The following is a 12478-nucleotide window of genomic DNA, read 5'->3' as shown; positions in this document are numbered from 1 at the left end:
AAGGGCTCATGCACACGACAGTATTTTGCGTTCAGTATACTGGCCGTTTTTTGAGTTCAGTATGTGGTACATATACTGAACTATTAATTTCAATGGTTCAGCAAAACAAATCTGAAGTGTCTCTGTGTCCATTCCGTTTCAGTATTTCCGTATCGTGAAAAGATAGAAAATGTCCTAGTCTTGTCCGCAAATCACGGTGCTTGGCTCCATTCAAGTCAATGGGTCCGCCCAAAAAAGTAACACAAACGGAAATGCATCCGTATGTCTTCTATATCCGTTCTGTTTTTGCAGAACCATCTATTGAAAATGTTATGCCCAGTCCAATTTTTTCTATGTAATTACTGTATAATGTATATAGCATACGGAAAAAAGGAACGGAGAAACGGAAAGGAAATGGAAACACAACGGAAACAAAAAACGGGAGAACGGATCAGTAAAAAAACGGACTGCAAAACACTGAAAAAGCCATTTGGTCGTGTACATGAGCCCTAACAGTACTGAAGGTGCTGGAGCCTGACAACAAAACTGATCATCTAGTACTGCCATGATGCCTTTATACTATCATGTGATTTGTAATTATAATAATTATCTTATCTTATTCTTCAGGTTTTGATCTCATAAAATGTGAAGACCCAGGAATACCAAATTATGGCTATAAGATACGTGATGAAGGTCGCTTTGCTGATACAGCTATTATGTATAGTTGCAATCCTGGATATACAATGCTCGGGAGCAGTATTTTAACATGTTTAAGTGGTGATCGGAGAGTATGGAACAAGCCTCTGCCAACATGCACTGGTAATATTATATGGTGATATGCTTTTTATTTTTTTTTTTAAAGATCTAACAAATGGAACATAATAAAATGCACTCTTTCATTGGTAAAATAGTGTATAGTTGGTACAGAATAGCTCTACAATTTTATTATCAGTCAAAAAAATGAAATTAATAAATTTTAACCCACAATATTTAAATTACAATACAAACACAAGTTTGCAATGTTTTTTTTTTGTTTTGTTTTTTAAGCAGATTGCTATAAGTATTCAATGTTTCAGTATATTAGTCAGCAAAGCATGTTCTGTTCACATGCTCACTCAGCAAGGAGTTCAGCTCTAAAGCTCTAATAGAGGCTAAATATGAGAATCGCCACCAGATAAATAAATGCAATGTGTTTACATATTTACCTAACTTAATTATTACTACCATATTTCGACTATAAAATGGTGTACTAAGTGACCATATTATTTATAATATTGCTATATCTGTATTTATGATGTGTAAGAAATGTAATAGATAAGCAATTTATTGTGTACAATTATATCTTGTTAGACCCTTTAAATGGCATATTCTATAGTATTGTTTAAAATGATGCAGTTTTTATGCATCAGACCTAGACCCCCTGTCTGCTGAAAGAATGACCGCTCTCTCAGCTAAAGAATGTACGTTCAATAATACAAGTAAATTTGAAAAACTGTGATTCTTTTTAATTTGTGGGCAGTACTAGATATTTCATTTATTTCAATTCATAACATTACTAGCATACTTAGCATACTTCCATATAATATTTATATATTTGAAGTTGACTTTCAACATATATTTTATATATGCAGCTGAATGCGGTGGTCGGATTTATGCTACAGCATCTGGACGCATTCTATCTCCAGGATACCCAGCACCTTATGAAAATAATGTACATTGCACTTGGGTTCTTGAAACAGACCCTGGAAAGACAATTAGGTAATATTGTTTATCTTGTAATGTATAGCATATGAAACCTGAAGTATGATCAGTACCATACGCACAACAGATTATTAAAAATTTTTAAATATGTGATTTGAGTATTACGTCTCTCAGTATGAAGTTGATATGAATCCTATTAAAGAGGACAACTCATCTGTCTTGACATGACTGTTATAGTAACTATTTATATTGCCCATGTATTATCAAATCTGGAGCATCTTTTCTTATAGGTAGAAATTTATGAATGAATCCCCAACTGAGCATTACCAGTTGGGGGGGGGTCTCAGCACAGTCTGACATTGTAATATCAGTGTCGTCATTGAAAAACTATGCAGGCATACATTCCTACATGGTAACACCCAGTTGGAGATCCATTCGTAAACTTCTAATAGGAATAATATAAGAGTAGCACAACTTGCAGTTATGTGAAAAGATACTCCAGAAATATTATATGGGAATGCAATTGGTTAGTAAAGCAAACATGTCAGGAGAGGTGAATGGTCCTCTGTAGGCCCTAACTGGGACAAATACAAGTGTTAGATCTTAGACTTGGGGTCTTTTGTTAGGCCCCAGCTGTCATGGGCACACAGCAACCATCAACTGACTTACATTACCCTATTCCTCTGACTAACCACTTAAATACTGCATTCACTATTTACCATGGCACCTAAAGGTTTAAATGGTTGGATATCAGAGGTAGAGTTAATCTCATCTATAACAGTAGGACATCAACTGTACATTACAACTGACACGCTTCTGATGGTGTGCTTTGGATTAATAACTAGTGTTGATCGAGCATGCTCAGCTGAACACCAGTTCGGCTCGAGCATCTTGATGCTCGGCCCATGGTGGTATTCGGCCGAATACCGCATGTGCTCGAATCTCCTCCCTGCACATTTGGCGCAGGACACAGGACGCAGGACTCTCGAAGTCAGACCAGTGCGACCAGGTGGTCGGTTGGATTGCAGGAGATAATGCTTCCAGTCGGTTAAGCACCACCCTGTCTTCCACCAAGTCCAGTCTCAGTAGCCAAGAGTCTGGTCAACACAATCCTTACCCTGATCCTTGTTCCTCTCACCATGGAGAGTCTTGCCAAACAAGTGATCCTACACTCGGATATTCCAAGGTGCTCTTTTCAGCACTATTCCATCATTTGAGCCTCTCAACAAGCCCGCTTGAAGAGGGGTATGAGATCTTGTAACCTGATTAACAAACTTTTGAGCATAAACACAAAAAGATGACGGTGGGGAACAGCAATTAGTGTTTCACGAGGTGGATGATGAGGATGAGACACAGTTGTCAATAACTGAAGTTGTTGTCAGGTCAGCAAGTCAGGAGAATGAGCAGAGTGAGGAAGTGGAAGGGGAGGTGGTTGAAGAAGTCACTGACCCAACCTGGGAAGGTGGCAAGCCGAGCAAGGACAGAAGTACAGAGGGGGAGGTATCTGCAGCACCGTAACAGGCTGGAAGAGGCAGTGGGTGGCAAAAGGGAGAAGGCAGCCCTCACCAAACAGGCCCGCAATTGTTCCAAGGAGCAACCCCTTGCATAAATCTCCCTTGCCAAGGGGAAGGTGTTCCGCAGTCTGGTGCAGATGACAAAATAATTGTAATTTGCAACCTGTGCCATGCAAAAATGAGCAGGGGCGTAAACACTACCATCCTCACCACCACCAGCATGATCAGCCACATGGCATCAAAGCATCCTAATAGGTGGGCCGAATGCCTGGGTCCACAATCTGTGTCTACCGGTCACACCACTGCCTTCTCTTCCCCTGTGTTACATGCAGGCCAATCCCCTGTCGAAGGCGCAGACCCAGATGCCTCCCGCCCTGCACCTGGACCTCTGCAAGCACCATCAGCGACCACATCCACTTCCGTGTCCCAGTGCTGCGTACAAATGTCCTTACACCAGGCATTTGAACATAAGCGCAAATACCCAGCAACCCACCCATAGGCCATAGCACTTAATGCGCAACTATCTAAATTACTGGCCCTGGAAATGTTGCCATTTAGACTGATGGACACTGAGGCCTTCCGCAGCCTGATGTCGGCGTCCGTCTCTCGTTACTCAGTCCCCAGCCACCACAATTTTTTACGGTGTGCCGTGCTCGCCTTACACCAGCATGTGTCCTGTAACATCACCCGTGCCCTGATCAACGCAGTTTTTTGGAAGGTCCACTTAACCACTGACACATGGACAAGTGTTTTTGGCCAGGGACGCTACATTTCTCTGACGGCACAGTGGTTGAACGTTGTGGAGGCCGTGAGTGAGTCGTACCCTGGGATTGCTCCAGCCCTCACTTCTCCTCCTCCACTTCCACCTCAGAATTATCCTCTTGCAGCATCAGTCAGCCACCATTCAGTAGCTGGAAGCAGTGTAGCACTGCAGTGGGGAACCGTCAACAGGCCATGCTTAAGCTGATCTGCTTAGGTGACAAACAGCACATCATTGCAGAGCTATGACAGGGGATAAGAGACCAGACTGAGCTGTGGCTCTCGCCACTCAACAATAGAGGCATGGTAGTGTCTGATAATAGCCCTAACTTGGTGGTGGCTTTGGAGCTCTGCAGGCTCACACACATACCATGCCTAGCCCACTTCTTAAACTTAGTGGTTCAGCAGTTTCTCAAAACCTACCCTAATTTGCCTGAGCTACTGGTGAAGGTGCGCCGCGTATGTGCCGCTTGTGTGCCCATTTCCGCAAGACATCGACAGCTTCCGCTGGTCTGTCAACGCTGCAGCAGCGTTTACAATTGCCAGCTTACTGACTGTTGTGCGATGTGAGCACGGACTGGAACTCCACGTTCCACATGTTGGCCAGGCTTTGTGAGCAGCAGAGGGCAGTAGTGGAATGCCAGCTGCAACATGGTCGTTGCCTTTCCAGTCAGTGTCTGCTCTTCACAAGCGAGGAGTGAGCATGGATGTCTGACCTCTGTGAGGTTTTAAAAAACTTTGAGGAATCAACACAAATTGTGAGCGGCGATAACGCTATTATCAGTGTCACCATCCCCCTTCTGTGTCAACTCAAACGCTCACTGCTCACAATTAAGGCTGACACTTTGCATGTGAAAGAGATGGAAATAGAGGAAGAGATTACACAGAGTAATAGCCAAACAACCCTTAGTATGTCTTCTCAGCGCAAATTGGATGATGATGAGGAGGAGTAGGAGACTGTTGCCTCCACTACAGAGGGTAGTACCCATGGAAGTTTAATTCCATCTGTTTAGCGTGGATGGGCAGAAGAGGAGGAAGAGGATGAGGAGATTGAGAGTCATCCTTCTGATGACGACAGCAAAGTCTTGCCTGTTGAGACTCTGGCACACATGGCTGACTTTATGTTAGACTTCCTTTCCAATACCCACGCGTTTTAAGCATTTTGGACAACACCGATTTCTGGTTGTTCACCCTTCTCGACCCCCGCTACAAAGAGAACTTATCATCTCTCATTCCTGTGGTAGATAAGATGAGCAAAATGGTGCTTGTGGAAAATGGTGCAAAATACCAGAAGGTGCTTGTGGAAAAATTGCTCCCAAAATTTCAAGTTGACAACTCTGGCGGCAGAATACGTAGTTCCTTGGGCAACGGAGGAGGGGAGACAAGGGGGACACACAGCAGTTCCAACAGAGGCAATGCAACACTCACCAAAGCCTAGGACAGTTTCATGACACCCCGCTAGCACCATCACCCTGATGCGCGGCCTAGTGTCACAAAGAGGGAAACATTTTGGAAGATGGTGAAGCAGTACGTAGCAGACTGCGTCAGTGTCCTCCATGATCCCTCTGTGCCTTACAACTACTGGGTGTCCAAGCTGTACACGTGGCACGTACTGCGCTCTACGCCTTGGAGGGGCTGGCCTGCACTGCCACCAGCGTTTTGTCAGAGCGGGTATTTAGTGCTGCTGGGGGCAAAATAACTGATAAACGCATCAGCTTGTCAACTGAAAAAGCTGACAGGTTGACTCTTATAAAAATGAACAAGGCCTGGATTGCCCCTGACTTCTCTACTACACCCGAGAAAAGCAGCTGAACATAAAGGCACTTTAAATGTGTTTTTTTATAATGTACTGAATACACTTTATTGCCATGCACCCCTTCCACCACAAAAAAGGGTATATGGTTCAATCTTCCTTTTCTCGTCCTCCTCCTCTTTGGGTAACCTCGCAATATAATGGTATAATTAAAATAAAAATAGGATTGAATGAGGAAGTGCCCTGGAGTACAATAATATATGGTTAAGGGGAGGTAGTTAATGTCTAATCTGCACAAGGGATGGACAGGTCCTGTGGGATCCATGCCTGGTTCATTTTTATGAACGTCAGCTTGTCCACATTGGCTGTAGACAGGAGGCTGCATTTGTCTGTAATGACGCCCCCTGCCGTGCTGAATACACGTTCAGACAAAACGCTGGCCGCCGGGCAGGCCAGCACCTCCAAGGCATAAAAGGCTAGCTCTGGCAACGTGGACAATTTAGAGACCCAGAAGTTGAATGGGGCAGAATCATCAGTCAGTACGTGGAGGGGTGTGCACACGTACTGTTCCACCATGTTAGTGAAATATTGCCTCCTGCTAACACGTTGCGTATCAGGTGGTGGTGCAGTTAGCTGTGGCGTGTTGACAAAACTTTTCCACATCTCTGCCATGCTAACCCTGCCCTCAGATTAGCTGGCCGTGACACAGCTGCCTTGGCGACCTCTTGTTCCTCCTCTGCCTTGGCCTTCCACTTGTTCCCCTGTGACATTTGGGAATGCTCTCAGTAGCGCGTCTACCAACGTGCGCTTGTACTCGCGCATCTTCCTATCACGCTCCAGTGCAGGAAGTAAGGTGGGCACATTGTCTTTGTAGCATGGATCCAGTAGGGTGGCAACCCAGTAGTCCGCACACGTTAAAATGTGGGCAACTCTGCTGTCGTTGTGCAGGCACTGCAGCATGTAGTCGCTCATGTGTGCCAGGCTGCCCAGGGGTAAGGACAAGCTGTCCTCTGTGGGAGGCGTATCGTTGGGTGCCACCCCGCTGTGACCATGCTTCTTCCTCATCCTCCTCCTCATCCTCGTCCTCCTCGTCCTCCAGTAGTGGGCCCTGGCTGGCCACATTTGTACCTGGCCTCTGCTGTTGCAAAAAACCTCCCTCTGAGTCACTTCAAAGAGACTGGCCTGAAAGTGCTAAAAATGACCCCTCTTCCTCCTCCTCCTCCTGGGCCACCTCCTCTTCCATCATCGCCCTAAGTGTTTTCTCAAGGAGACATAGAAGTGGTATTGTAACGCTGATAACGGCGTCATTGCCACTGGCCATGTTGGTGGAGTACTCGAAACAGCGCAACAGGGCACACAGGTCTCGCATGGAGGCCCAGTCATTGGTGGTGAAGTGGTGCTGTTCCACAGTGCGACTGACCCATGCGTGCTGCAGCTGAAACTCCACTATGGCCTGCTGCTGCTCGCACAGTCTGTCCAGCATGTGCAAGGTGGAGTTCCACCTGGTGGGCACGTCGCATATGAGGCGGTGAGCGGGAAGGCCAAAGTTACGCTGTAGCGCAGACAGGCGGATGTGATGTGAACGCCGGAAGCGCGAACAGATGGAAGAGGAGGTGGCCCAGGAGGAGGAGGAGGAAGAGGGGTCATTTTTAGCCCGCACTTTATGCAGCAGCTCTGACATGTCGGGGTAGTTGTGATGAACTTCTGCACCACCAAATTCAGCACATGCGCCAAGCAAGGGATGTGCGTCAAACCGGCTAGTCCCAGAGCTGCAACGAGATTTTGCCCATTATCGCACACCACCAGGCCTGTCTTGAGGCTCACCGGCAGCAACCACTTGTCGGTCTGTTGTTCTATACCCCGCCACAACTCCTGTGCGGTGTGGGGCCTGTCCCCCAAACATATGAGTTTCAGAATGGCCTGCTGACGTTTATCCTGGGCTGTGCTGAAGTTGGTGGTGAAGGTGTGTGGCTGACTGGATGAGCAGGTAGAAGAAGAGGAGGAGGAAGCTGAGTAGGAGGAGGTGGCAACAGGAGGCAAAGAATCTTGCCCTGCGATCCTTGGCGGCGGAAGGACGTGCGCCAAACAGCTCTCCGCCTGGGGCCCAGCTGCCACTACATTTACCCAGTGTGCAGTTAGGGAGATATAGCGTCCCTGGCCGTGCTTACTGGTCCACGTATCTGTGGTTAGGTGGACCTTGCCACAGATGGCGTTGCGCAGTGCACACTTGATTTTATCGGATACTTGGTTGTGCAGGGAAGGTACGGCTCTCTTGGAGAAGTAGTGCCGGCTAGGAACAACATACTGTAGGACAGCAAGCGACATGAGCTGTTTGAAGCTGTCTGTGTCCACCAGCCTAAATGACAGCATTTCATAGGCCAGTAGTTTAGAAATGCTGTCATTCAGGGCCAGGGATCGAGGGTGGCTAGGTGGGAATTTACGCTTTCTCTCAAATGTTTGTGAGATGGAGAGCTGAACGCTGCCGTGTGACATGGTTGAGATGCTTGGTGACGGAGGTGGTGGTGGTGTTGGTGGTACATCCCCTGTTTGCTGGGCGGCAGGTGCCAACGTTCCTCCAGAGGCGGAGGAAGAGGCCGAGGCGGCAGCAGCAGAAGAGGCCGAGGCGGCAGCAGCAGAAGAGGTAGCAGGGGGAGCCTGAGTGACTTCCTTGTTTTTAAGGTGTTTACTCCCCTGCAGTTCATGCTTTGCATGCAGGTGCCTGGTCATGCAGGTTGAGCTAAGGTTCAGAACATCAATGCCTCGCTTCAGGCTCTGATGGCACAGAGTGCAAACCACTCGGGTCTTGTCGTCAGCACATTGTTTGAAGAAGTGCCATGCCAGGGAACTCATTGAAGCTGCCTTTGGGGTGCTCGGTCCCAGATGGCGGCGGTCAGTAGCAGGCAGAGTCTCTTGGCGGCGGGTGTTCTGCTTTTGCCCACTGCTCCCTCTTTTGCTACGCTGTTGGCTCGGTCTCACCACTGCCTCTTCCTCCGAACTGTGAAAGTCAGTGGCGCGACCTTCATTCCATGTGGGGTCTAGGACCTCATCGTCCCCTGCATCGTCTTCCACCCAGTCTTGATCCCTGACCTCCTGTTCAGTCTGCACACTGCAGAAAGACGCAGCAGTTGGCACCTGTGTTTTGTCATCATCAGAGACATGCTGAGGTGGTATTCCCATGTCCTCATCATCAGGAAACATAAGTGGTTGTGCGTCAGTGCATTCTATGTCTTCCACCGCTGGGGAAGGGCTAGGTGGATGCCCTTGGGAAACCCTGCCAGCAGAGTCTTCAAACAGCATAAGAGACTGCTGCATAACTTGCGGCTCAGACAGTTTCCCTGGTATGCATGGGGGTGATGTGACAGTAATGCACAGTAGCGTGTGTGTGAAGTTATTCAAAATGACCCTATGTGCACCTTGAATCTTATATACCCTTTTAGGGATAGATTTAAAATAGCTCTGATACAGCAGAAACCACTAAATTAGGAAATTGCTAAATTGGGAATTGTATTTCAACCCAGAACAAAAACTGTGCTTTGACGGACACTAAATAACTTGACCAGCCACAGCAGTACAGAAGTAACGACAGATTTAGCTGGATATAAATTTGAGGCCTAGTATTTAGGCGCTGGGTGACAGGTATAGGTTTACTGACAGAATTCGACTTGGAAATGCACAGTAGCGTGTGTGTGAAGTTATTCAGAATGACCCTATGTGCACCTTGAATCTTATATACCCTTTTAGGGATAGATTTAAAATAGCTCTGATACAGCAGAAACCACTAAATTAGGAAATTGCTAAATTGGGAATTGTATTTCAACTCAGAACAAAAAATGTGCTTTGACGGACACTAAATAACTTGACCACTCACAGCAGTAACGACAGATTTAGCTGGATATAAATTTGAGGCCTATTATTTAGGCGCTGGGTGACAGGTATACGTTTACTGTATAGGAGAAAATAGTCGGCACTCACTCAATTTTGCACGTTGCACGGGATAGGAAAAAAATCCACGAATATTCAAGGAAAATCCCAGCAGTCGTGTCTTCTCAATCAATCGAATATTTTTATTTCAACAAAGAAATGTCCACAATCCTGGACGCGTTTCGGCTAGCATGTCTTCATCAACAGGTACAGATATACATAATGATCTAGTTTATATAAGGGAATACACTCCTCCCCCTATGAAAACCTCACCTACTCCCATTATCCACACAGATGATGGGAGGGGTCCATAATTAACAAAGAAACACCCATCATTAACACTTTATATGGGTCTGTGTCTCAGACTAAATTTCACAATAACCAATATATAAAGAAACAGTTCAAAAAGTATATTGTGTTTATAGATACTTTTATGCCATATATTGCCAGGTATTAGATCCCTCACCGAATATTAGAAGTCTGAAAAAATAAAAATAGAAATGTAAGTGTTATATTTACTAAATATGCATAATGTCATAATCCCTATTGAGGCCTCTGGGATATAAGGTATCCAATGTATGGATCCAATATGCCTCTCTGCGCAACAGCAACTTCTTCAGATCACCTCCTCTCCTAGGTCTTTTGACCTGTTCCAGTACTTGAAACCTCAACTGTGCTATCCCATGTTTGCACTGTTCAAAATGAAATGGGATAGGTAACAATAAGTTTTTGGTACGGATAGTGGATTTATGTTTCCCAATGCGATCCCTAATTGTCTGTGTAGTCTCCCCAATATATAATAGGCCACAAGGGCATTTTATCAAGTATATCACATTAGTGGATTCACATGTGAAAAAACCTTCAATCGAAAAAGGGCGTCCACTATGGGGATGAAAAAATGTAGAACCTCTAATAATATGGGAACATTGGGAACAGTGCAAACATGGGAATGTGCCTTTACGTTGTGTCATTAATACTGATTGTTTCAGAGTCTTTTTATACTCCCAATATCTGAATGTACCAATTTATCCCTGTAACTGGAGTTCTTCTTGTTACATATCAATGGTAAATTCTTAAATTCATCGATAGTAGGATAAGCCTTCTGCAACAGAGGCCAATGTTTCCGGATAATGTTGTCCAGTCTCTGGTTAAAGGGATGAAATTTATGTACTAATGCTACCCTAGATGATACGTCTCTAGATGATTTATCAGATTCAGTGAGTTTCATTTGTGTTTGATTCAGGATAGAACGGGGATAACCCCTTTGTTCAAACCGCTGAGCCATCTCATTCATCCTGACAAGTTGTATGTCAGGGTCAGATACAATACGCTGCACTCGCTGATACTGAGATTTAGGGATAGCTTTTTTCAATGCTGGTGGATGAGAGCTTGTGAAATGGAGAATGCTGTTTCTATCCGTATCCTTCCTGAATAAATCTGTCGACAATCTACCATATTGATCCTTTATCACCAGTGTGTCCAGAAAGCTCAATTTTTCACTATCCTGAACCAATGTAAATTTCAAAAGGTATACGTTTACTGACAGAATTAGACTGGGATATGGCCAAAAAATAACCACACTATTGATGGTTAAATGCACTTGGTGTGACAGCTTGACCAACCACACTGTTGAGGGTTAAATGCACTTAGTGACAGGCTCAGCTTGCCCCTGATGTAGTATATGGCCAAAAAATAACCAGACTATTGATGGTTAAATGCACTTGGTGTGACAGCTTGACCCTGATGTAGGATTTAGCCAAAAAACAACCACACTATTGAGGGTTAAATGCACTTGGTGACAGGCTCAGCTTGCCCCTGATGTAGTATATGGCCAAAAAATAACCACACTATTGCTGGTTAAATGCACTTGGTGTGACAGCTTGACCCTGATGTAGGATTTAACCAAAAAACAACCACACCATTGAGGGTTAAATGCACTTGGTGACAGGCTCAGCTTGCCCCTGATGTAGTATATGGCCAAAAAATAACCACACTATTGCTGGTTAAATGCACTTGGTGTGACAGCTTGACCCTGATGTAGGATTTAACCAAAAAACAACCACACCATTGAGGGTTAAATGCACTTGGTGACAGGCTCAGCTTGCCCCTGATGTAGTATATGGCCAAAAAATAACCACACTATTGCTGGTTAAATGCACTTGGTGTGACAGCTTGACCCTGATGTAGGATTTAGCCAAAAAACAACCACACCATTGAGGGTTAAATGCACTTGGTGGCAGTTTGTGCTGGCACACCACAAGACACAAAATGGCCGCCGATCACCCCAGAAAAAAGTGACTGAAAAACGCTCTGGGCAGCCTAAAAACAGTGAGCAATTCAATAGCAGCAGTTCAATCATCCACAGCTGCAGATCGATCTCTGAATGAAGTCTTTTGGAGGAGTTAATCTGCCTAATCTCGCCCTACTGTCGCAGCTGCAACCTCTCCCTATGCTGATCAGAGCAGAGTGACGGGCGGCGCTATGTGACTCCAGCTTAAATAGAGGCTGGGTCACATGGTGCTCTGGCCAATCACAGCCATGCCAATAGTAGGCATGGCTGTGACGGCCTCTTGGGGCAAGTAGTATGACGCTTGTTGATTGGCTGCTTTGCAGCCTTTCAAAAAGCGCCAAGAAAGCGACGAACACCGAACCCAGACTTTTACAAAAATGTCCGGGTTCGGATCCGTGTCACGGACACCCCAAAATTCGGTACGGTTCGCTCATCCCTAGTCATTACCAAATATTGAGCACAGAATGATGGTGAAAAACTAGATTTTTTTTCTTATTGTTTTACCACACGGCCACACCACAACAAAATGTGAAAAAAGACTTTCTGAATGCCCTATAGAGA

General features: G+C 45.5%; 1 protein-coding gene across 1 annotated transcript in view; it reads left to right on the top strand.

The window, feature by feature from the left end:
- CSMD1 (CUB and Sushi multiple domains 1) overlaps positions 1-12478 on the top strand; it is a 2061198-nt gene that overhangs the window by 1453200 nt on the left and 595520 nt on the right. Inside the window, exons 24-25 of the mRNA XM_044291097.1 lie at positions 607-798; positions 1611-1737. Of these exons, the coding sequence (XP_044147032.1) occupies positions 607-798; positions 1611-1737 (319 nt within the window). The remainder of the gene's footprint in view (positions 1-606; positions 799-1610; positions 1738-12478) is intronic.

The sequence above is a fragment of the Bufo gargarizans genome, chromosome 4 (genome assembly GCF_014858855.1).
Source record: "Bufo gargarizans isolate SCDJY-AF-19 chromosome 4, ASM1485885v1, whole genome shotgun sequence".
NCBI lineage: Eukaryota > Metazoa > Chordata > Amphibia > Anura > Bufonidae > Bufo > Bufo gargarizans.
This window is presented reverse-complemented; position numbering and strand designations above follow the sequence as displayed.